At 42.6% G+C, this 27009-nt stretch overlaps 1 protein-coding gene across 2 annotated transcripts in view; it reads right to left on the reverse strand.

Annotated features, from left to right (window-relative positions):
• ICE2 (interactor of little elongation complex ELL subunit 2) overlaps window positions 1-27009 on the reverse strand; it is a 59207-nt gene that overhangs the window by 2522 nt on the left and 29676 nt on the right. Inside the window, exons 9-14 of one of the 2 annotated variants that reach the window (XM_039492848.1) lie at window positions 25907-26870; window positions 21028-21206; window positions 16517-16646; window positions 2976-3060; window positions 2503-2553; window positions 1198-1276 (exon numbers count right to left, since the gene is read on the reverse strand). In XM_039492848.1, the coding sequence (XP_039348782.1) occupies window positions 1198-1276; window positions 2503-2553; window positions 2976-3060; window positions 16517-16646; window positions 21028-21206; window positions 25907-26870 (1488 nt within the window). Of the gene's footprint in view, window positions 1-1017; window positions 1277-2502; window positions 2554-2975; window positions 3061-16516; window positions 16647-21027; window positions 21207-25906; window positions 26871-27009 lie in introns of both variants that reach the window. The other variant, XM_039492847.1, reaches the window with a different exon arrangement.

Consider the following 27009-nt stretch of genomic DNA (forward strand, 5'->3'; position numbering starts at 1 on the left):
AATCATATGCCTTCAGACAAGGAGTGACTTATGGCTCTTATTTTAAAAATAGCCTTGTATAAAAATAAAGGTAACCATTTCCATGATTATTTCACTGTTTAAGAGGACATAGCATAGGAATGAGAATTTGAGTAACGCCCTTTACCTCAGGCTCATCTCAAAATATCACCTAAATTGTGATTAGAATTTCTTCAAAGGCAATGGAGTTATGTGGGACCAGAAGCAGGCAACAAGCTATTATATCTGCAATACATTGATGCGAATTTGGCTCTCTTGATCTTACACACTTCGGGGACTAGATTGGGGGATTTATTTTTTCTTTGTGGAACAGGGATACTGTTATTTCTGCAAATGCTCTTTATAAAAAAACAGAGTATAGATCCAGAGGCTCTCCCTTCCCCAAAGAAGCAAATCAGGGTATCAGTGAAATCAAGATGGGAAGATGAGCAGTTACGTAAATTTTTGTTTTAAAAAAAAATCCCTCCTGAAATAGTTTGAGGAAAAAAATGCGACCAAAAAGGACAGCACAAAAATCCACCTTCAGAGCCAAAATTAGGAGGGAGTCCTTGCTGCAAACATTTTAGTCCCTATTTAGTTGTGCTTGCAGAATGTTGCTACGCCAGCTACAGATGCTCCTAGTGAAGAACCTGGCTCACCCCTTACACTGTCAGAAAGTATTGTTAGTGCACACAAGTTCAGAGAGCAAAGCTTCACTTCAGAACTTTATCACCAAACTGTGAAAGAGCCATGTTTTAAAAATCCATGTCAATCACGATGGCGTACCTGGAATAACAGCTAATTCTAGTTACTCATTAAATAAACAGGGCTAGTTCCAGGTAAGTGAATTTGTTATTCCTGCAGTGAGTTCTATACTCTTGAGGGCTGTGGCATGAATTTTTCAACTAAGTATTTCAAGCCCACAGGTGACAGACTAGTAAGCTATCTGTAACCTATGGAGCAAATTTGCTTATTTCAAATCAGCCAACACATTTATTTGCATTTAGTGTGGTTACTTACCTTCTGTTTTCTCGTAGTTTCTTGGGGTCTAGGTGGAAAGGTGCATGGGACTCTTCCGTGATTAGTGTGATAGGGTAAAGGAAGGTTGGGATCTAATGGTACCCATGGAACAGAGAGGGTGGAAGGTATATTAGGCAGACTGCAGTGAGCTTTATGTAAATTATATGATGCTCTGCTCACTTTCCCAAGACAGCTCTGGTAGATTGCAACTGATGAATCTCCTGAAGTATGAGTCAATAAGTAAGAGCCCTCCTGCAGACTAAAGCACAGTCACATAACAAATCAAAATTCAAGACTTACTAAAAGGTAGAGTAAATAAAACAAAGTATTTTTGCTTCTTAGTCCAACCATTGAATCTATTCATAATCAGAGATGGTAAAAACAGTAAATGGCTTCTGCTGGATAAAGACTTTTTAAAAAAGAAAGGAGAACACAGCTGACACAGTGGGGCATCAAAGTATCTAATATTTACATTAAATATATTAACACACCTAAATAACATATATAATCTGCAACCTGTTTATAAACTAAGGAATTAAAAAATGTTTGGATGAAAATGCTAATTTAACTTCCATTTGTGTACTATTATCATTAATTATTTAGGCTCTGATTTCAGCTAAGCACTTAAGCACATGCTAAAATCCATCCCTATTCAGCAAAGCACATAAATCATTAGAAAGCACAATGATGAAAGTATAATCATGAATACATACACTGGAACCTTTTTTAATCCACCCAGGATTATGTAAATTTATAGAAAGTAAAGGCTCTACCAATTCCCCATGTCATGTCATAAAACTGGACCCAAAAACTGTGAAGCTCAAAATTTAGAATGTAAAGTAAGATGCTTCACATACATGCATGGCAAAAACCGTGAAGCTCAAAATTTAGAATGTAAAGTAAGATACTTCACATACATGCATGGCAAAAAACTGGCTTTATGAAACAAATTTCATATTTCCGAAGTGGCTAACAGCCTGAGAAAATTTTAGCAGTTAATCAGAGCAAAATAAAGTAGAGAACAAAACCGCAGAGAACCTGTGAAGACATATGGAGAAAAACTGTGCAACTATATGTAAGGACAAGTGAAGCCCTGGAAGGGGATAAAAAACAACAATCAGTTCCAGCACAAGCAAAAGGTTAACAAAGCAAAAGCGTAAATGTTGCTCTTGAAGCACCAATAATGTTAAAACCCAATCCTGAAAACTCAGTGAAGTGAGAAGTGCCAGTGGGACTTACTGTCTGAGGAAGGTCTACTCTGAGTAAGGGGGCTTGTAGGATCAAACTCTTATTTTGTACCCTATCTTTTGTACATAAAAAGTAACCCTAAATGCTTTACAGTTTATTTGTAACTGTATTATCAAAGTTAAAATAGAAAGTACAGCAGAAGGGTAGACAATCACATTACAAAAGAAAAAAAATGATCTTTGGAGCCTCTGGGTGCTACTGCAACATAAATATATAACAACAGTAAAAATTACTTACTCAATCACTTTCTTCAAGATATGTCGAAGTATATTTAATGGATTTGCAGGCCTATGGATAGAAAATTCACAGAAGGTAAATTTATAAGCCAAGATTTTCAAAAGTGACAAGTGATTTTGGGAACCCAATTTGAGACACCCTAAAGGGATCTGATTTTCAGTAAGTAATGTTTTGATAATCAGGTCCTTTTAAATTGACTCAAGTTGCTCATCCAATAAACAGAGGCACCCAAAGTCATCAGTTGTGACTGGAAATCTTGGCCATCATACTAAACAAAGCATTTGGGAGTCCTATTCAAAATTTTAAACTAAAGCAAAAGGATGAAATCATGGTTCCATTTACACTCAGTGGGAGCTTTGCCACTTACAGATTAAGAACTATCATAAGAAATGACTTGGATAAGTCAATTTTGTTAATTCTGAAGCTGTTTCATCTTGATTTTTTTTTAAATTATGACAATAAAGTTTACTTACTTAAATAATCCAAATTTTTCTCTTAACTGTTCTGGAGAAATCTCTTCAAGCATAAAGAGCTTTGACCTAAAGGCATCAATATGTCCTGAAAAAAAAGATTAATTGAAACTCTTCAGTAAAGAAATAGCACGAGAGAACAAATCTGATGAGAAAAGACTTTATTAAATGTGCGTGTAGAAGCCAAATCCAATTTAAAAGAGAATGTTACAAGTTTTGCTTATCTGAAAGTCAATCGAGTAAAAAGCATTTCTAACCATTAACGCACTCTCTCTCTAAGTATTTGAAAATGAAACTCTATATTTCTGTAATTTTTCTCTAAATATAGATATCCATGCTCAGGTCTGTGCTTCCGAACTATGCTGGACAGAAAACAAAATCTAAAAATCTAGACCAGTTAAACAATCTCAGGAGCAGGTGGGCTGCACTTATTAACCAGCCATATCCCATATCCTTCCTCTAACATCCTGATGGCATTCCCACTGACTGTGAACATGCTCATTTTTGTGATGGTGTTTTGGGTATTCTGCATTAAACTTATTATTTTTATTATCATAGTGGCTAGGAGCCCAGTCATGGACCAGGACCTCATTGTACCAGAGGCTGTATAATCAAGCAAAAAGACAGTTCCAGTCCCACTTACCATCTAAGAATAAGACAGATGGAAAAAGACAGACCAACAAGGGAGTACAAGACAATATTGGTCAGTACAATAAGCAATAATCCCAGGGAAACAGCAGCCTAACCCTTGTCAATCTTATTGTAGACCTCACAACAAAGTAGAGTTTTAAGGAAGGTTTGGAGAGAGGATACTAAGTTAAAGCAGCAAAGAATCCTGTGGCACCTTATAGACTAACAGACGTTTTGCAGCATGAGCTTTCGTGGGTGAATACCCACTTCTTCGGATGCAAGTGGTGGAAATTTCCAGGGGCAGGTTTATATATGCAAGCAAGAAGCAAGCTAGAGATAACGAGGTTAGTTCAATCAAGGAGGATGAGGCCCTGTTCTAGCAGTTGAGGTGTGAAAACCAAGGGAGGAGAAACTGGTTCTGTAATTGGCAAGCCATTCACAGTCTTTGTTTAATCCTGAGCTGATGGTGTCAAATTTGCAGATGAACTGGAGCTCAGCAGTTTCTCTTTGAAGTCTGGTCCTGAAGTTTTTTTGCTGCAGGATGGCCACCTTAAGATCTGCTATTGTGTGGCCAGGGAGGTTGAAGTGTTCTCCTACAGGTTTTTGTATATTGCCATTCCTAATATCTGATTTGTGTCCATTTATCCTTTTCCTTAGAGACTGTCCAGTTTGGCCGATGTACATAGCAGAGTGGCATTGCTGGCATATGATGGCATATATTACATTGGTGGACGTGCAGGTGAATGAATCGGTGATGGTGTGGCTGATCTGGTTAGGTCCTGTGATGGTGTTGCTGGTGTAGATATGTGGGCAGAGTTGGCATCGAGGTTTGTTGCATGGGTTGGTTCCTGAGCTAGAGTTACTATGGTGCAGTGTGCAGTTACTGGTGAGAATATGCTTCAGGTTGGCAGGTTGTCTGTGGGCGAGGACTGGCCTGCCACCCAAGGCCTGTGAAAGTGTGGGATTATTCTCCAGGATGGGTTGTAGATCCCTGATGATGCGCTGGAGGGGTTTTAGCTGGGGACTGTATGTGATGGCCAGTGGAGTCCTGTTGGTTTCTTTCTTGGGTTTGTCTTGCAGTAGGAGGCTTCTGGGTACACATCTGGCTCTGTTGATCTGTCTCCTTATTTCCTCGTATGGTACTGTAGTTTTGAGAATGGTTGGTGGAGATTTTGTAGGTGTTGGTCTCTGTCTGTGGGGTTAGAGCAGATGCGGTTGTACCTCAGTGCTTGGCTGTAGACAATGGATCTTGTGGTGTGCCCGGGATGGAAGCTGGAGGCATGAAGGTAGGCATAGCGGTCGGTAGGTTTTCGGTATAGGGTGGTGTTAATGTGTCCATCAATTATTTGCACCGTAGTGTCTAGGAAGTGGACCTCCCGTGTAGATTGGTCCAGGCTGAGGTTGATGGTGGGGTGGAAGCTGTTGAAATCGTGGTGGAATTTTTCCAGAGTCTCCTTCCCATGGGTCCAGATGATGAAGATGTCATCAATGTAGCGTAGGTAGAGAAGGGGCGTGAGTGGACGGGAGCTGAGGAAGCGTTGTTCCAGGTCAGCCATAAAAATATTGGCATATTGTGGGGCCATGTGGGTGCCCATAGCGGTGCCACTGATCTGGAGATATATATTGTCATCAAATTTGAAATAGTTGTGTCTGAGGATAAAGGCACAGAGCTCAGCAACCAGTTGTGCTGTGGCATCATCAGGGATACTGTTCCTGACAGCTTGTATTCCATCAGCGTGTGGGATGTTGGTGTAGAGAGCCTCTACATCCATGGTGGCCAGGATGGTGTTTTCTGGAAGGTCACCAATGCATTGTAGTTTCCTCAGGAAATCAGTGGTGTCACGGAGATAGCTGGGAGTGCTGGTGGCATAGGGTCTGAGTAGAGAGTCCACATATCCAGACAGTCCTTCAGTGAGAGTTCCAATGCCCGAGATGATGGGGCGTCCAGGATTTCCAGGTTTGTGGATTTTGGGCAGTAGATAGAATAGCCCTGGTCGGGGCTCTAAGGGTATGTTGATTTGTTCTGGTGTTAGTGTAGGGAGTGTCCTGAGCAGATGGTTCAGTTCCTTAGTGTATTCCTCAGTAGGATCTGAGGGAAGTGGCCTGTAGAATTTGGTGTTGGAGAGTTGTCTGGCGGCCTCCTTTTGGTAGTCAGACCTGTTCATGATGACAACAGCACCTCCTTTATCAGCCTCTTTGATTATAATGTCAGGATGGTTTCTGAGGCTGCGGATGGCATTGTGTTCTGCACGACTTAGGTTATGAGGCAAGTGATGTTGTTTTTCCACAATTTCTGCCTGTGCACGTCGGCGGAAGCATTTAATGTATAGGTCCAGACTGTCATTTCGACTCTCAGGAGGAGTCCATGTGGAGTTCTTCTTTTTGTGCTGTTGGTGGGAGGGTAACTGTGTATCAGTGCGCTGTTCAGTGTTGTCCTGAAAGTATTCTTTGAGTCGGAGACGGCGAAAGTAGGCTTCCAGATCACCGCAGAACTGTATCCTGTTGGTGGGGGTGGCAGGGCAAAAAGAGAGTCCCCGAGATAGGACAGACGTTTCTTCTGGGCTGAGTGTGTGGTTGGATAGATTGACGATATTGCTGGGTGGGTTAGGGGTACCACGGTTGTGGCCCCATGTGGCAGGTAGGAGTTTAGACAGCTTACAGTCCTTTTTCCTTTGTAGAGAGGTGAAGTGAGTGATGTAGATCTCCTGTCTTATTTTAGTGAAGTCTGTTTGTATGGAAGTTTGGTTATTGATGAGAGTCTCCAGGTTGGAGAGCTCTTTTTTGATGTTTTCCTGTTTGCTGTATAGGAGGCTGATCAGGTGGTTCCTCAGTTTCTTTGATAGAGTATGGCATAATCTCTCACTGTGGTCTGTGTAGTATGTAGATAGCAGTGGATTTTTTACCTTTAGTCCATTTGGTATGATGTCCATCCGTTTGCATTTGGAAAGGAAGATAATGTCTGTCTGTATTTGTGCAAGTACCTGTAGGAGAACACTTCAACCTCCCTGGCCACACAATAGCAGATCTTAAGGTGGCCATCCTGCAGCAAAAAAACTTCAGGACCAGACTTCAAAGAGAAACTGCTGAGCTCCAGTTCATCTGCAAATTTGACACCATCAGCTCAGGATTAAACAAAGACTGTGAATGGCTTGCCAATTACAGAACCAGTTTCTCCTCCCTTGGTTTTCACACCTCAACTGCTAGAACAGGGCCTCATCCTCCTTGATTGAACTAACCTCGTTATCTCTAGCTTGCTTCTTGCTTGCATATATAAACCTGCCCCTGGAAATTTCCACCACTTGCATCCGAAGAAGTGGGTATTCACCCACGAAAGCTCATGCTGCAAAACGTCTGTTAGTCTATAAGGTGCCACAGGATTCTTTGTTGCTTTTACAGATCCAGACTAACACGGCTACCCCTCTGATACTTGATACTAAGTTAGTTTTGCAGATGTTTACAGAGAGCTTCTCCCAAGCACCATGGCTTGACTTGTCAGTTTCAAACTAAAACTGTTTTGTGATGAGAATAATTATGTTTCAGCACTTTACAGACTATGTGGGCTTTTCCTTTTGGGTTATATCTATGTTTGCTTTTATACTGAACTCCTCATTGTGTTATCCAAACACCTGGGTTCCTGTTTCCCTTTTCTATCTGGATTTTTCTTATTTGAAAAATTGTAATTTGCAAGTCTGAGTTTGCCATTTGTGACAATCTTGCTAAAAGACCACTTTGACACAGATGTAAACCAGCGATTCAAACTTCCCAGCTTGTCAAATTTTAAACAAGAGAAGGTCAGGAGAATGGTGAGGGTTGGCTAGCGAATCAGATCCACTGTCCCAAGACATATTGAGAGAGCTCCCTCTTGGAAAACCCCTCTCATTCTAGCTTCCATGGGGGAAATCAGAATTTCATTGTTGGAAAATACAAAAAAGTTTACTGCAAACAGAAAAAACATGAATAGAAAGAGAAAATATTATATATTTTGTGGACTTCACAAGCTCATTACAAATCTGCACTTGTAGAACCAAGGAATTTTAAAACAACCATTATATTCAAATTGCTCATCCCAGTTATTTTACATTCAATGCCAACCATTAGGTAATCCATTATTTGGAGTTGTGGAAGATTAAAAAGACGTCATTATTTTTAATGGATTAGAAACTGTAAAAGGACAACTGGCACAGAGCTGCTCTCATTTGACTCCGGAAAATAGTAACCTAGTCTTTTTTATTAGCTTTTATCTAGGTACTTATGAAGGCCTGAAAATACCTAATATACACAAAAGAATGACAAGAAGGGAGACAACTCAATTTTTTTTACCTTTTTATCAGCTGAGAAACAACAGCTCCCATTTTAAACCAAGGGAGCTGATCTCAACTTTATTTACTGTGTTCACAGCAAGCACGAGTGTCTCTCTTTGGAAACACATGATACAGAGATAGTTTCCTTTGTTGCAGACCTGGAGCAACTGCACAGCAGTGTGTGTCTATGCAGGCACTGCAGTGTAACCCTGGAATAGTGACTGCACAGATTCAATTGACCTCACTCTGGCCTCACTCAAGGCTCCCCTTCACACAGAGAGGTGAGTTGAAATCCCTCATTCTATGCCATTGATCCGTCAATCCCACTCCCCAAAGTATAGAGTCTTGTGGAGGGTGAGGGTCAAGGAACACAGAGGGCTTTGCATAGGCCTTCAACCTAAGCAAAAGCAAATTTGCAAGTGACATAAGTATTTAAAGGTAAACAAAGTAATCAGCCTACATCATATCAGAATCTAAATAGCACCTTACTCATTTTAAGTGCTTATTAACGTTTACATAACTACAAACCAATAATGTTAATGTTGCCAAGGCATTATGGTTTAGATTTGCATTGAACATAAAGTGCAGATATACTCATCTTTTTCAGGCTGAAATTCATTATTTCTCAGCCAACATTATGAAACTGAGCACATCTCATTATGGGAAGAGGCTATGAACCATGTATACAGTAGGTTCCAAGGGAACCAGTACTCCACATATCAATATATTATACATACACACAAAGCTCTAGCTTAAAGTCATCAAAGCCAGCAGACAAACCTGTACATTTAGGTTGGACACACAAGCTGCAAAAATCAGTCTTCATTGTTCCAGTTTATTTGTTTTAAATAGTTAAGCTAACTGCATTGTGGTTGTCCTGGGATTCCACGGCACAAAGAGGAAAACTATTGTATCACTTGCACTGTTTCTCCTCCACAGGTTAGAGAAGGTGAGAATCAACAGCCAACATGCTGGCTTCACTGCCCTCTCAGACCCCACAAAGCTAGAACCCTGTCCAACATCCATGGAAGAGCTTCTGTGTAGACAGTCAGAAGAGAGAAGCATGCTACAGAAAGGGAACTCCCTTATTTCATGGAAGTAGGCATACTGATATCTTTTATTTTCTGGTATCACATCAGGAAGAGGATGGTTGCCAGTATCATGCTAGTAGTTTATCATATATTTTTAATTACAAAGTATCTTAAAGAGGGTATTAGTATCATTACCACTGGAAGTCATGTTTCAGAGCAAAAACTATTTTTACCTCAATGCTACTAGAAATGTAACCCGATAGACAGAATTTCACTAACGGTCTTCCAATACACTTTTAGTCATAGCAAAAACAATCCAAAAGTGCAACACTCTAGGTTTATTTCCCACAGTGAAGCAGATGAATATAGAAAGTGATCAATGTTCTTTTGCAGGAAGGTTAAAGGGATTCTGTCAATTTATGTCTCTGTGTGTCTACCTACTATTACAACTGCCATCTAGAATTACTATAGATGAAAGATTAGTGAGAGAATATTTCTTTCCTTTTGTTTACTTGATGAATATGACAACACTCTATGTACAATCAGTTTAATCGTTTCCCCTGCCTAGGCACTGATCCTTTAAATTCTTACGATGATTTTAAAAAGGTCTATGGAAGTGAAGTGCCCAACATTCCAAATGACTTTCAATGGGAGTTTAGCACCTAAGGGTACGTCTACACTACGGGACTATTCCGAATTTGCATAAACCGGTTTTGTAAAACAGATTTTATAAAATCGAGTGCGCGCGGCCACACTAAACACATTAAATCGGTGTTGTGCGTCCATGGTCCGAGGCTAGCGTCGATTTCTGGAGCGTTGCACTGTGGGTAGCTATCCTGTAGCTATCCCATAGTTCCCGCAGCCTCCCCCGCCCCTTGGCATTTCCGGGTTGAGATCCCAGTGCCTGATGGGGCAAAAATCATTTTCGCGGGTGGTTCTGGGTACAGCCTCACCCCTCCCTCCCTCCCTCCCTGAAAGCGGCAGACAACCGTTTCGCGCCTTTTTTGCTTGGAGAACTGTGCAGACGCCATAGCACAGCAAGCATGGACCGTGCTCAGCTCAATACCACAATCGTGGATGTTTTAAACACCTCGCGCACTCTCGTGCAGTATATGCTGAACCAGGACCTTCGAACCGAGGCGAGTAAGAGGCGGATACGGCAGCGCGGCGATGACAGTGATGAGGACGTAGACACAGAATTCTCTCAAACCGCGGGCCCCTGCGCTTTGGAGACCCTGATGGTAATGGGGCAGATTCTATCCATTGAACGCCGATTTTGGGCCCGGGAAACAAGCACTGACTGGTGGGACCGCATTGTGTTGCAGGTGTGGGACGATTCCCAGTGGCTGCGAAACTTTCGCATGCGTAAGGGCACTTTCATGGAACTTTGTGACTTGCTTGCCCCTGCCCTGAAACGCCATACCACCAAGATGAGAGCAGCCCTCACAGTAGAGAAGCGAGTGGCAATAGCCCTCTGGAAGCTTGCAACGCCAGACAGCTACCGATCAGTCGGGAATCAATTTGGAGTTGGAAAATCTACTGTGGGGGCTGCTGTGATGCAAGTAGCCAAAGCAATCACTAAGCTGCTGCTACGAAAGGTTGTGACTCTGGGAAACGTGCAGGCCATAGTGGATGGCTTTGCTGCAAGGGGATGCCCTAACTGCGGGGGGGGGCGATAGCTGGAACCCATATCCCTATCTTGGCACCGCAGCACCAGGGCACCCAGTACGTAAACCGGAAGGGGTACTTTTCAATGGTGCTGCAAGCACTGGTGGATCACAAGGGACGTTTCACAAACATCCACGTGGGATGGCCAGGGAGGGTTCATGACGCTCGCGTATTCAGAAGCACTACTCTGTTTAAACGGCTGCAGCAAGGGAATTACTTCCCAGACCAGAAAATAACAGTTGGGGATGTTGAAATGCCTGTCGTTATCCTGGGGGACCCAGCCTACCCCTTGATGCCATGGCTCATGAAGCCATACACAGGCAGCCTGGACAGTGGTCAGGATCTGTTCAATTACAGGCTGAGCAAGTGCAGAATGGTGGTGGAATGTGCATTTGGTCGTTTAAAGGCGCTGGCGCACATTACTGACTCGCTCAGACCTCAGCCAAACCAGTGTCCCCTATGTTATTGCTGCTTGCTGTATTCTCCACAATCTCTGTGAGAGTAAGGGGGAGACCTTTATGGCGGGGTGGGAGGCTGAGGCAAATCACCTGGCCGCTGATTACGCGCAGCCAGACACCAGGGAGATTAGAAGAGCACACCAGGAAGCGGTGCGCATCAGAGAAGCTTTGAAAACGAGCTTCATCAATGGCCAGGGTACAGTGTGACTGCTGTGTTTGTTGATGAACACCCACCCCCCCTTGATTGACTCAGTCCCTGTAAGCAACTCCCCCTCCCCCTTCGAGTCCAGCTTACTTATGCAAATAAAGTCACTCATTTAAAAAGCATGAATTCTTTATTGATTCATTATAAAAAGAGGGAGAGAAGTAAGGGTGTGCTTTGGGAGGAGGATAGGAGGGATGGAGAAGGCCATTAAAAAAAAATTCAGACTAACGGCAGCCTTTTGGTTGGGCTGTCCACGGGGGTGGAGTGGGCGGGTGCACGGAGCCTCCCCCCACGCGTTCTTACACGTCTGGGTGAGGAGGCTAAGGAACATGGTGAGGGGGGAGGGTGGTTATACAGGGGCTGCAGAGGCACTCTGTGATCCTGCTGCCGTTCCTGAAGCTCCACAAGACGCCGGAGCATGTCAGTTTGATCACGCAGCAGCCCCAGAGTTGCATCCCGCCACCGCTGATCTTCCTGCCGCCACCGCTGATTTTCCTGCCGGTCTTCCTGCCGCCACCTCTCATCTCGGTTGTCCCTCCTGTCCTCACGTTCACTGGCCTCTTTCCTGTAATTTGAAACCACGTCCTTCCACTCATTCAGATGAGCTCTTTCATTGCGTGTAACTTCCATAATATCCGAGAACATCTCATCTCGCGTCTTCTTTTTCCTCCGCCTTATCTGTGCTAGCCTTTGGGATGGAGGAGGGATGGTTGAAAAATTTGCAGCTGCATAGGGAGATAAATATTTAGAAAGATACATTTTACAGAACAATTGTTATACTGTTTCACAGTGAACATCACTATTCACCTAGCACATGTGATTTCCCTACAAGGTCGCATTTTTCATCTTAATAGTGACTGCTTGCAGCTCTGGGGTTACAGATCTCACAGACACATCAGGTCCAGGCATCAGAATTCAGCTTGCATGCGGCCATGGTAAGCCACTGTCTCAGTGATTTACCCCTCCACCCCAACGCATGGCTAATACCACGCTAATACCACTCCCTGCTAATCAACAACCTTCCCCCTCCCCCCCACCCACTGCTTGTCCGGTAGCTTGGGGAAGATCGCCTCGCCAGTGACCAAACAGAAAAGATCATCGGCATTTCACTCCTCCTCCCCGCCGCCACGTGAAGGAAAGTGTTTTTAAGCTGCTGCATTCCACGAACCCAGTAGAAAAATGGCCACCCCCCTTACTTAAATTCCTGATTTTTAACCAGGTTATCCTGAACGATATCACTTTGCTGAGGATAACAGAACAAGATAAAGAGCGGATGCTTCTTGAATGCCAGCAGTCACCGGGACCATACGCTATGCTTTGCCACGCAATGATCCCTGATTACTTGCTACATGCATGGCATGGTAAAGTGTCCTACCATGGTGGGCGGAACAAGGATGCCTTGCCCAGAAACCTTCTGCAAAGGCTTCTGGAGTACCTACAGGAGCGCTTCATTGAGATGTCCCTGGAGGATTTCCTCTCAATCCCCGGACATGTTAACAAACTTTTCTAAGTAACTATACTGTCTGCGAATGCATCCCAAGTCCTCAGGGCAAATCAATCATTAAAAAAGGCTTGCTTAAAAAACACTGTTTGCTATTTGCAAAGGTACACTCACCAGAGCTCCCTTCCATGGCGTCATTCTGTGGAATAGTTGCTTGTGAGGGCTGGGAGCAGGGTAATTCCGTCAGGGTGATAAAAGCTCCTGGCTGCTGGGGGTCACGGAGTGCTGTGTGCTCTGCTAGGTCTTCCTCTTCTTCTTCCTCTTCATCTTCCCGCCTGCATAATCCTCAGACATGGCAGAGATTACAACCCCACCTCGGAATCCACGGTCAGGGGTGGGGTACTTGTGGCGCAGCCCCCTAACATTGCATGCAGCTCAGCATAGAAGCGGCATGTTTTTCGACCTGCCCCGGACCTTCCGTTTGCTTCTTTGGTTTTCTGGTAGGCTTGTCTGAGCTCCTTAACTTTCACTCTGCACTGCACGGAGTCCCTGCTGTGGCCTTTAGCCGTCATAGCCTTAGAAATTCTTTCAAATACTTTTTCATTTCGTCTTTTGGAACGCAGTTCTGTTAGCACTGAATCCTCTCCCCATATAGCGATCAGATCCATTACCTCCCGAGCGGTCCATGCTGGGGCTCTTTTTCGATTCTCAGGAGACTGCATTGTTAACTGTGCTGATGAGCTGTGCGTGGTCACCTGTGATGATGAGCTCTCCACGCTGGGGAAGCAGGAAATGAATTTCAAAAGTTCGCGGGGCTTTTCCTGTCTACCTGGCCAGTGCATCCGAGTTGAGAATGCTGTCCAGAGCGGTCAGTGGTGCACTGTGGGATACCGCCCGGAGGCCAATACCGTCGATTGCGGCCACACTATCCCTATTCCGATATGTTAATACCGATATTAGCGCTACTCCTCTCATCGGGCAGGAGTACAGAAACCGATTTAAAGAGCCATTAAAATCGATATAAGGTGCCTCCTAGTGTGGACGGTTGTGGCGTTAAATTGGTTTTACGCTCCTAAAACCGATTTAAACGCCTAGTGTAGACCAGGCTTAACTCTCTTAGGCCTCTTTGAAAACACCCAAGCCTATATGCATAAATTTACTCAGAAGCATAGTCCACAGAGACTACTTGTGTGAGTAGAATCACGCCCATAAGTCATTTATTTTCCCATTTGTGGGGTTTCTTCACATAGCAATGGAGAGAAAGAGAAAAAAAAACAAATTAAAAAATAGGAAAATGTGGTAGTAAAAGCCATTAAAATTGAACGGGAATTCAGACGTAAGGGTTACTTTTTAAAAAAATGACTAGATTTCACTCTATACTTTTAAGATTAGGATAAAAAAGGGAAGTTTGTATGTAAAGGTTAGGATAAAAATAACTCAGCAGCTCTAAGAGACAAATACAAACTCTTTTGCTATGAAGCTGTTATGTGTGTGTGTGGGGGGGGGGGCAGTGGGGGAAGAGAGAACCACCTAAAAGGGATGAACTCGGAGAACAACTGGAACCACAGGCCACAACAGTTGCTATAGAAACTAACAAAATAAGACAAGCTTTTTCTACAACAGGAAAATGAAGCAGTCCTAACTGTAGAACATTCATTCTCTGTACAAACAGGATTTCTCTGACCACAAGCTGAGTGCCAAACTCATTAAAAAATACATTTTTGAACAAAGTAGACATCACATCTGCTGTAAATTACCCTATTTATTAGCTAGCAGCAAGTTACCAATATAAAGATGACCTATAAATCTTAGTTAGGGATCCTAGTTACGTTAATGTGAGCCACACTACATATATGTAAGACCTGGTTATTACAGATTTGACAAAAGTTTAGTCAAAACACAGGCAAGCTTCTCCCTGCAACTCTGGGGAAGGGAGAGGCACAGCTCTACTTCCCTGCCTCTCTATAGCTCTGGAGGTCAGAGATGCCCAGGGCCGGGGGGCTGTGCCTCCCTACACCCAGAGCGTTTGGCTCGGAGGAAGAGGACCCAGGGTTCCAGGGCCTCTGCCTCTCCAGCAGCTAGACTGGAATGGCTCTTGTCAATTTCACCCTGTGGGTGGCTGGGAAAGCAAAAAATTCCATTTTGGTTCTCCTGAAACAGAGGTTTTCTTTAAAACACTTTCCATGGAAAATGTGAAGTTTCTGATGCTTTTGAGAAAGTTTCTTGCCAAAGTGGAACAAAACATTAAAATATTTGCAGAAAGGGATTTTTTTTTCAGCCAGCTCTACATATATGTAGTATTTTCTGTTAGTTTTTGTTAAGTGTTTAGTTCAATATGTTTTTATTCACAGGATATGCCCCATGGCCATGTTAACCTTGTTGTAGGAAGTTTAAGTTTTGCATTTCCTGATTTCAGAATTTTAATTGTACAATCATGAACAAAGCATTAGACATTTTTTCCTTTGTAAGAAGTATGTTTGTGGTTCCTGGAGAGACAAGCGTTTTGAGAAAGCCACACCTCTACAAAATTAAGTCCTAGGTATTCCCAGGCTGTCACCCTGGCTTTAACCTCCTCCTATTTTCTAAGTTCCAAACTACATCCACTATATCTCCCACTGAAGATTTGTATTTTTCCACAAGCTCTCTCTTTACTGATGCATTCCTCCCATTCCATTCCTCCCATGCCATTTCAACCAGAAGTGGCTCCTCCCCTTCTTTTTCACATGTTAGAGGACAGAGAATATTGAGGCCCCTTCTAGTTAGGGTTGTTTCTAATCACAAGGCATATTGGGAAATAAGACCACAGGCATCAGACAGACATGGGTGGGGACTAGCACACTGTTAGTTGAACATTTTTTCATCTGAAGTAGGAGCAATCGCTTGGCGGAAAATGCTTTGTTATTCTAGGTAAGGTAGTGCAATGTTCAAGTCTTCTGGGGAAAATTACAGATAAAACTAGAATTTTTTGTCTACTATGTGATTTGATACTCTCTCCCTCATGTTAGGAGCTGTTGCTTAAAGATAACAAGACAAGTGAAATCCTAATATTCTACATTCAGTGCAATCTCTTAAAGATGTTTAGTGTTTCACAATTTTAAAACAGAAATAGTAGAGAAAGGTTACAAAATGTTTGTACAGAATGCAGCAAAACCACAAACCAGAAAATTATTCCCAGTTCCTTATATTTTTGAAACTGTACAGTATTTTCAATTTTTGTAATTACCTGTATGAAAACGTTTGCACATTAAGTGTTTAAAGTGGAACAAGCAGTTTCAGAAAAAAGCAAGAATTGCTCTTGCAAGTTTTTTTAAACTTTGACATATTAAAATTAAAATATGTGAGTCACAATGTCTGGGATAGAGCGAGGTCAAAGGGGAAATTCTGTTTGCTATGACACAGTCTCACTCACAAAGGCTAAAGCTTAGAAGAGGAAAGCGGATTCAATGACACAACTTATTCAAATTCCCTTGCCGTTTATTTCATTCTCCTTGTATTCATCATCAAGGGGTTGAACACACAGGAAGTATTGCTCATCTCACTTTAAAAAAATTAAAAAATTGTGGCACTTTACCTTTTCCCTCACTATAACATCAAACCAAATGACTCAATATCATCTTAGCCAAACATCTAATCTCTCATTGCAATATGTAAATACTGTTTTATTAACTACTTTGCAAAGTAATAAACTAAGAGGCCATAAGTGAATAAATCAGTAACCAAATGAAGAAAAACACCATTCTTGTGATTAAAATCACAGGTACAATTAAATTTGTATGTTTGAGTATTGGACAAGAATATAAACAAACTTACCAACATAAAATGAGCATTTAGAATGCAACAAGCTCTCTGTCCACAACCGACATATTTCACTTTCTGTAAGAGCTTCTACTCCATAATAGGCTTGATATTCTACTTTTGGCAATATGTAAACTGGAGTATGCTGTAAGTAAAAATAATATCAGCCAAAAGGCCATTAATTATCTACAAGTTATTACAGCACCTTAATTACTTTTTAGTATTTGACAACCATCACAGTTCACTCACTCAAGAAACAAGAGAAATAATTACACAGGATTTTTGGTACAACAGAACATTTTACATGAAACATCGTAAATTTAAACAAATCTTATATTAAAGAAATGTGAAAAATATAAGAAATAGAAAAATGAATCTAAGTAAGCGTTTATGTATAAGCAAACTACAATCTAATAATTAGATACAGTTATTACATCTCTGTGATCTGCTGCCACCTCCAGGAATTCAAGAAAAAGTAGACAGTTGTTCTATTTCTGAATTAACCCATTAGAGGGAAAGGAAAATGCCATCCATATTGTATACCAAAACCACATTTAAAATCCAAAAATATAATTTCCATTTTAACACTAACATTTTGTGTTTAAAATACATAGAATATCAGTTTTTCTTTTATCTACAATGAATGGAAATAAAGCTTTCCCCCCACCCTAAAATTCTTTCAGAAGTTTAGAGTTTGTACGCACAGCTTTAAATTTCAGCAAATGGAAGTACAACTATTAATAAATAACAAAGCTCATATTTATGATTGTGAATGAAAGCAGAAGCCCTGAAGAGCTGACAAAATGAGATGTTAGAAGTCTTTAATTTACATGTTGACCTTCCCATGGAAGACTCCTCCACTATTAATACAAAGTAATTATGAATTTTTAAGATTTGAAATTCAGTGCAAATACTAAAATCCCGTAAATCCCCAAATCAACGCTTACACTTAAAAAATTACCTTTTTTGGGGGAAACGCGTTAAAACCTCTGTTAACGTAAACCTCCCCCTAACACTATTGTCCCTCAAAGCTTGAGGGAAAATGTGTAATACCCTAGCTACAAACAAAAAATTGTCATCATCAGGATTTAAGCAACGTACTAGGTAGTTACTTACAAGCATTTACAAGAAATGAGTTAGTATCTAAACAGCAATAACTCCTCCAAATAATGTACTGATCAGTTAATTTTGGGGAATAATCAAATCATAATGGAGACTGAATTCTGCATTAACAGAGATAGGCAACATGCTCACATATTCCAAGAGTCTCACAAGTTGTATGTGTTTTCAGGCATGAGGTAACATGCCAAGTTCATTAAATGAAAGACTAGAGGATCTACTCAAAACATAGGAATCCCCTGATAATTTCAGAGTAAGTTTTTGATTCCCAGCTAGGCAAAGTCTATACTGGAATATTAGGAATTCCCATGCTACTGAGATAGACTTTTGTTTCTCAAGTGCAACAATCTGCTGTGAAACATTTCATAGCAGCTTTTTTAACAGAATGAAGTGGGTGAGTGGGCCTTCTGGAAACAGAGATAGGATCTTCTGGCCCACCTGCAAACCCGAATCCTCCTACCATCCCTCTTTGTGTTCTGGGAAACTCTATGGCCTCCTCCAGTCTTTCTAGCAGTTTGGGACCATTGCTCCCAAACCATCATGACTACCTTTACCTTTGATTGGCAAAGTATAGGGGAAAAAAAGATGAGACAAAGCTTTGTAGGAGTGACATGAGAAAATTCCACTTAAAATTTTTCTCCCTACTTCATTTCATTCAATATCACCTAATATAGGGGTCCCCAACGCGGTGCCTGCGGGCGCCATGGTGCCTGCTGGAGCATCCATGTGCGCCCGCCTACTAACCGCCAGACAAGCAGCTGCCGAAATGCCACCGAGAAGTGGCAACGTCAAGAAGCGCTACTACTGAAATCCCGCCGAATTTCAGCGGCATTTCAGCGGTGACGCCTCTTAATGACACTCCTTCGCGGCGGCATTTTGGCGGCGATGCCTCTTGATGACACTCCTTCGCGGCGGCATTTCGGCGGCTGCTTGTCCAGCGGCCACGGTCCTCGGAGGGTAGTCGTCTTGTAAGGTAATTATAATTATTTCCATTTTACAAGTGTGGCAACTGAGCGTACAGTTGAGATTAACTGACTTGTTCAAGGTCACACAAAGTGTGAGAGCACGAGCAATAGAGCGGCGATCTCCTAACTTCTGATCCTATGCTTCTGATCCTATGCTTAAGTCACAAACTTGCCCTTTATGTACCATTCCCTCCACATAGCCTCCTTGCTCCAACCAGTACAGTGCTTGTACTTAGGGTTACCAGGCATCCTATTTTCGACTGGAACACCCAGTCAAAAAGCAACCCTGGCGGCTCCAGTCAGCACTGCCGACTGGGCTGTTAAAAGTCTGGTCGGTGGCGCAGCGGGCGCCCAGGGCTAAGGCAGGCTCCCTGCGGCTCCCAGAAGCAGCTGTCAAGTCCCTGTGGCCCCTAGGCACATGGTCAGCCAGGGACGTGCACAACACTGTGAGCCGGCTCAACAACTCCCACTGGCCAGGAACTGACACCAATGGGAACTACGGGGGCAGTGTGCAGAGTCTCCCTGGCTGCCCATGCACCATGGGGCCGCAGGGACCTGGTGGCCACTTTCAGGAGCAGCGGTAAGCCCTGAGCCTGCTCCTGCACCCCAACCTCCTCATCCCCAGCCCCACCCCATATCCCACACCCCCAGAACTGGAGCCCTTACTCCCCCCAACCCCCTGCCCCAGACCAGAGCCCTCTCCCACAACCTGAATCTCATATTTCTGGCCACACCCGGAGCCAGCATCCTCAGCCCAGAGCCTATACCACCCCCCGCATCTCAATCCCCTACCCCACCCCTCTCCCACACCCCAAACCCCTCGTACCTGGCTCCACCCCAGAGGCCACACCCCCAGCCCGAGCCCTCACCCCCCTGCCCCAGCCTGGTGAAAGTGAGGGAGGGAGGGGGGATGGCGCAAGCAGGGGCGGGGCCTCAGGAAAGGGGCAGGGCAGGGGTGTTCAGTTTTGTGCACTAGAAAGTTGGCAATTCTACTCTTACTCCCAAATATGGAGTATGAGGTCGATAAATTTGCAATCACACCAAGAAAACAACATTCAAAAATCAAACATGCAGTTAGCCTAACATCAATAAAAACTGAAAAGACTCTAGGTTCATAAATCTCAAGAAACAACTGTGTCCTAAATACGAACGTCTGAAAGATCAGAAATGGACAGGTAACACGAAGAGCAAAATGAAGTACTTATGGTCATGAAGAACCTCAGAATTACAGGCCTGATCCTGCAAATACTTAAGCACGTTGTAGCAGGGTGGACCCCTGCTCCGGGGTTTTAAGGGGTTAGAAACAGCTTGGCAGGGCTTGAGAGCTGCTGCTCTCAAGCTGAGCTGATTAGGGAAGTGGCTGCAGCTGGGGGCCACGCCCCAAACTGAGGAGCAGGGCCTTATAAAAGGCAGGGAAGCCAGGAGCCCAGACAGTCTCTCTCTGGTGATAGAGAGAGATGGGCCTGGCTGCTTGGTAGATGAGACAAGGTACCTAGGGTGAAGCAGGGCTGGGGGACAGGCTAAGGAGCTGGGGAGCTCTGGCCTGGAAAGCCCCAGGCTGTGGCCTAGCAGAGGGCAGAAGGTACTGGGAGGTTGCAGAGGGCAACTTAAGGTTAGGCCAAGGCAGCAGGTCCAAACCCCCTTTGCCAATGATGAGTACTGGATACTGCAGTCTGCCCCAGCGAACGGGCACTAAATAGAGACTGGGCAGTAACCACTACTGAGGCGAAGTGGGGATAGTAGGGTGGGGGGTTCCCAAGGAAGGGGAAACCCAGACAGAGTAAGAAAGGGGTTACTGCTAGGGGGCAGCACCCCATGTAAAAGGGCACCAGGTCCAGGAAGGGCCACAGGGGGGCCAGAAGAACAGGTGGATCACGGGCCTGCAGAGGGCGCTCCGGAGCTGGACTGAACTCTATTTGGAGAGCAACCAGTAGGAGGCGCCGCAGGGGTGAGTCCACCCGGTTACACACGTACATAGTTTTATTCAAGTGAATAGCCAATTGCCTTTAACCTCACAGGAGTCATTGTTTGTAGGATGGGGCCTATCTTTCCCAACAGGCCATTACATTGCGTGGTGTAATGACACCAAATTCCCAATGTGGGAGTGTCACCACAGTAAGTAGTGAAGGATCAGACCCAAAAGTACTTAACTGCATGAACTAAATGGGGCTACACAAGTCAAAAGTAATCCTTGCCTCACTCCCTACAGAAAATAATTGCTCAATGGACAGAAATTGGACAGTTACAGAAATGAATAAAATACGAAAGGATGTATTAGTGAGGACTGGATGAGATATATTAAAGGAATAAGTGTGTGTAAACAATACTGCAGTGCTTGAGGCAATGCCTTTATCTCCTTAGTGAACTTTAAATAGAAGTTTTGTTAATGGAACAAGTTTCAGTCAAGCACATATGTAAAGGTGCCAAAAGCAGGATATGTACCTTTCTGATTAGTCTTTTATTACAGGATCGTCGCTCTGTCCTTACTTTTTGTACACTGCAACGCACGAGTAACAGCAGGTCATCCAAACTGAACAATTTATATACAAGATTGCCATCCTGAGGAGCTGTGTATTCTGACTGGTCTTCAACAAGCATCTTAAGTTCAGTTGGGAGCAATCCTTTTAAAAATAAATAAAACAGAAAACAGTCTTTACAAGGAAGTAATTAGATTTCCCTCCCCCCCCCAGAGTAGAATAAAACATTTATTGTATTTTATCTTTTAGTAAGAGATTTGCAAAACTGTCTTATCAAATCAGAGGGGTCACTTGCTATATATTTCTAGATAAACCAAACCTAGAACATTTCATGCACCAATCCTGTGTAACTACTATAAGTATACTAAACATTTGCATATATTTTACCCTAGTCAGCTATTCTTATGCAGACAGAACGTTAGGCTGCTGTTCTTATACAAATGTAGGATCAGAATCTGACCTCTGTTGCACCAGTGGACACCTGGAATAACTCCACTGAATAAAAAGTATTTACTCTGAATCTACACTGCTGTAACATGGCAGATTCTGTCCCAAATACTATTGTCGTCTGTGGAATCAGAAGAGGTTAGTGAATGTAATTCTATGATTTACTAGGATTTAGAGAGAAAAGATTTAGAATACTGTACACAGCTACAATCATAGTAGGTAGGAGACCAAACCCATGGCTGAGGACAAGGGCTACAGGCTTAAAAAGACTAAAAGACCTAAAAAAAAAAAAAAAAGTGCTAGGGTTGCATGGCTACAGGAACTCTTATTGTCAGAAGCTCATTGTCAGTGTGGTTTAAAATGCATCTACTTGAATTCTAAAATGCTGAATTGCAATTAATAAAACTGGATGTCTTTCTTGGACCTATACAGATTTAGAATAATACATAATTTTTGATGGGTTCAAAACAGAGCAACTATGGTGTTTGGGCAGCTGCCATCTCTCAATGTAGGTCTTCTAGATTAACTGCTTTCATTTCCATCAGTGCATATGACCTGTAGTCCTTTGCGTCTATTTCTTTTTAGGTTTCATATCCAGAATAGAGACATTTTTGGGCTTCTGAATCCAGCAGCTCCTAAACTAGTGTATAATTTTGTGAAACACCATGTACGTGGCAAGATGTTATTGGATTTGATTTTTAACCTATTTATGCTTCAAACTAAGGAAACTGACTTTCAGATGTCTCCCTCACCAACAGAAGTCAGTCCAATAAAAGCTATTACCTCACCCACTGTGATGTTCTGTACCTTGGGGAAAACATCCAGCACCCCCATGTTCATTCTTGTAAAATGACTGTGTGGTATCCAATGCAAAGTTTGTCATGCTGGGTGTCTTCAGAAGGCTCATGATGCACTGAGCATTGTTGTTATAGTAATATTATGGGTTGTAATTTCATGTATATAGTTATGATGCTGAAAATGTGTCCTCATGGCTTAAGGCAAGCCCAGGCAAAAACTCCCCAAGAGCAGAGGGGCAATTCACAGGAACAAAGGACACTGGCCTAGGCAACAACAAAGGATCTGTTGGACTCTCTTTCTTTGGTCAGTTTGGGACTGCGATGAGGTAATGCTAACCTGACCCTGAAGGGGGGGGGGGGGGCAAAGCCAAGAGGGAAGAAAGAACATGATAAAAGGAAGAGATGTTTGCCATGCTCTTCCTCTCTCTTTCACCTCCATCTACAGACATCACCACCAAGCGACTGAAGCGCTGATCAAAGGGGAGAGCCTGGCTGAAAGGCAACCATCCAGCCTGTGGTGAGAAGCATCTAAGTTTGTAAGGGCACTGGAAGTTTTAAGATCAGCTTAGAATGCGTTTTGGTTTTATTACATTTGACCAAATCCGACTTGTTATGTTTTGACTTATAATTACTTTAAATCTATCTTTATAGTTAATAAATCTGCTTGTTTATACTACCTGAAGCAGTGCATTTGGTTTGAAGCGTGTCAGACTCCCCTTGGGATAACAAGCCTGGAACATATTGATTTCTTTGCTACATTGACAAACTCATATAAGCTTGCAGTATCCAGCAGGAATAACTGGACACTGCAAGGCGGAGGTTCCTAGGGTTGTGTCTGGGACTGGAGATATTGGCTAGTGTCGTTCGGTTACATAAGCCAAGGAGCAGCTTACATGCCAGAGGATGTGTGTGAACAGCCCAGGAGTGGGCTTCTCACAACAGAGCATGGTAAGGCTGGCTCCCAGAGTCAAGGATTGGAGTGACCTAGCAGATCACCAGGTCCAGATAACACAAAGAGGAACGTCACACCCACCTTTTCTAATATGCTGGTTCTCACACGGCTACAACTACACTGCATATTTCAAATGCTGACATCCTACATACATCCAGGCCAGATAGTCAGCCCATCCACTGGTGGCACAAAAGGGCCAAAGTCCATGTATGATGCCTCCTAAGAATTACCTCCATGTAGTAGTGCTAGATGCTTAACTGACCCCAAAACTGAGGAGCTGTGAGATGGTATACAAACCTTTATCTCTGGGCCAAGTGTAGCCTGTATGAACTATCACATCCAGTACTTCAAAATCAAGTTTAAACCGATATCTGTACATTTTAAAGAGATTTTAAAAGAACCTTTGTTAAAGGGCCCATCAGCCTGTTCAGGACCCAAAATTTAAATTTTAGGTAGGTAAGTAAAACTTCATTCAGCATCTTTTTAATGATGCCTTTAATAGAATTTAAAAAACAAAAAAAAGAAAAACATTTCTGGGGTTAATTATCGATCATCTATCTGAAGGAGGAGTAACAGATAGGAAAGGTGGAAATATGTGCCAATCTTAGAACAAAGCAAAAACTGATATAATACTGTAAAAAAACATTAAGCCTATATCAACATTAAAGTTATACATACACAGTATATACATCCAAAGATAGATATTTCAAAATCACTTATTCCTAGTACATGATCCGTCCTGTAACTGAAAAGAATCATAAATTAATCAATAACCTGTGCGCCGGCTCCAGGCCTGCTGTCAAAAAGGATACAGAAATGTACTGAGGTTTGTCAGAATTACCGTATAATTTTGAATCACCTCAAATGTTTTACTGAACACTTTATGACTGCCATTCTTTCATTTGGCAGCACAAGTACGCTAATTTCTCCAGCAGCATTGGTTTGCTGGTGTAGCTAGAGAAATCAAAGTTTTAAGTGCCAAACACCTGAATTCGATATTTTTACTGTGTGAAAGCCAAGATAGTAAGAGAACAAATTTGTACCCCTCTGTTTGAGGGCAGGTGTGAACACATGAGTGTGTAATTCCCAGGTCGAGAAGATATACCACCCACTCTGATTGAGATGGCGTGCTAAAATCAGAAGAGTAGCTGTGGTGGCATGAGGGCTAGCTGCTCTCAGTTTGTACCCAGCATCTCTGATGCTGCAGCTACACTTCTATTTTTTAACACCCTAGGCTGATCAGAGCTAGCATGGGTGTGTCTCCTTGAGCTGGGAATTACATCCTGAGCTGGAAGGGTAAACATACCCTTAGAGTGATGAAGAAAATTTGGATTTAAAAAAAAAAAAATGGTCTCAATGAAACTACCTTTTAAACCCTCGTTCCAGTTTAACTGAAAGTTTCCCCAGGTTTCCTTCCTTTTACAATTTCCAGCACCACTCAGAGAGCTAACTTTCAACCACTGCCTCCCTCTATCCCTTGCTTCTTAGTTATGGGGTTTCCCCTTTCATTCAGTATTACTCAGCTGATCCTGGCTTGCTGGCACAATGGCCAGGAGCATTAACACCACAAGTAAAAAGAGAAAAACGATGTCCTATTGTCTACAAGTTGTACAATACTCATCTCCTTCTTTGGTCACAAATACCCAAACTTCACCCTCCATTGATTTTCACCACAAAAGGATTAGACAACTTCTTTGGGACTCAAAAGTACCACTTGATACTGTAAAGCAAACTTCCTTCCACCATTTGGCTTTGAATGGAACATAAAAAGAGGAAACAACACTCTGGAAGTACCTGTGACCTGCTGATGGTTGTTAAGCCAGGCCACAGAAGAGGTGCCCTACCTGAAGGAAAGGGGTGCAGGGACTGAGAGCTGAGACCAGAGGACGGACAGACAAATAATCCCCAAAGAAGCAGAGAACTAAGCCCTATTGGGAGAAAGACTCCTTTGGTTTGTACTGGGACTTTGAACTCTGCTACCCTAAAAGGGGTTTGAACTTTTGGAGTGAGCTGGCCAGAGGGCTGAGTCACATAAGCCACCGAACTGGACTCTAAACTCTGTCAGGAAAACTGAGGCAGAGAGGCTACAGCACAGTGTTCTGCCACAAAAATGCACATGGGGCAGTGATGCAATGACAGGGAGTAATTCTCATTTGCACAAATGATAATCAGGTCCTAGATTTTTAGTGAAGATGTAAATGAGATAAAGAATAAATGTATTTCAATAAATTTGACAAATAATATGGCCATTTTAATGAACCATGTGTGACAATACACAATATTTGAAGCCCCCCCCCCCCGTGCTTGAAAAGCTGTTGGCCTGAAAGCTTAGATACTGTAACTTTTTTTGCTGGCTCAATAGTAAAATAAATCAAATAAAATTTTACCTTTATACATTTTCCATCAAGGATCAATACAGCTACAAAGATTTTCTGCACATTTTCTGCATTTAAGCAGAGCATCCAAGATTTTCGTTCTCTCTCACACACAACAAAGTGCTATTCCAAGCTCCATCACCTCTCCTCCGCCCTCAAAAATTAACATATTTGCTACCATTATAGTGCTTTCAACAGGACTGAATTAAGGCTTCTATGGCTGCTTTATCAAATTCTCCTTCTAATTCTGAATACACTAAATGCAACACTTACCCTTTGGAGCTCCCTGAAAATGTGAAGTCCATGTAAATTTAGGTAAGCTGCTTGTGTTTGCAGCAGGTTCCATGCTGGAAGCTACAGTGGGTTTTGAAGGTGGTGGCACAAGGCTTGGTGTAGGATTAGAACTTTTATCACAATTCACCAGTGGCTGCTCAGGAGCTTTTGGGGAAGGCGGCTTAAGGAGTTCAGTTTGCATTTTCAAAATTTGTCCAAGAGGGTCAAATTCTTTAGACAGCCTTTTGAAAGGTTTTTTGGAAACAGTTTTTTCCTGGTCTGGGCTCTCTGAAGAGTTAGCCAAGCTACTTGATGAAGTGTGTATCGGGGAGGGTGATTTAGGTACATCTGCTACAGGATCTGGATTAGAACTGAACACAGCTGCTTTGCAATATTCCCCATTTTTACATTCTGTGTCAATGATCAAACGTTCTTCATCAGTATCACTATTGCAAAAAGAAACGGGAGTCTCGTTTACTTCTGTAACTTCAGATTCTCTCCTGAAACTATCAGTTTTAGCCAAAGTATTTAACTTTGTACAATTGTCCAATACTTTGTTTGTGGTCGTACCATGTTGCTCATCATTTAACTCAACTTCATTTGAATCAAGGCCTTTAAATGAGGAATTTTCTTCAGAATCAGTCCACACATCACCACCATTTGATGATGGCAACTGTGTCTTGTTCACATTCTGCACATTACTACATGCTGAAAATCCCTGCTCATTAACTTTGCTTGTTCCCTCTTCAGCACCATCGCTTACAGTAGATACCAACTGTTTCTCTATTTTTAGCTTGTCTGATAGAGTTTTACATACGTTAGCAGGAGTATTTTCCATTTTGGACGTCTTCAAGGGCTTAGATGTTGCTCCAAAGGTCTCCAATTCTGTGACATCATTGTCAAAGTCTAGATCCATGTGGTCCAGAGTCGGAGTCCTCCTTAATTGACAAGCATCAGGAGGCATCTTCATATAAACAAAGAAAAATTAAATCAACAATAAAGTGCATCACACCAAAGTAAAACAAATTGCTAAATCCAATGCAACAGAGATGCACAAAATGTTGTACCCACCAGACATTATTTTGAAGACGGAAAGAACAATA

This window comes from Mauremys reevesii, linkage group 10, assembly GCF_016161935.1.
Source record: "Mauremys reevesii isolate NIE-2019 linkage group 10, ASM1616193v1, whole genome shotgun sequence".
NCBI classification, from domain to species: Eukaryota; Metazoa; Chordata; order Testudines; family Geoemydidae; genus Mauremys; species Mauremys reevesii.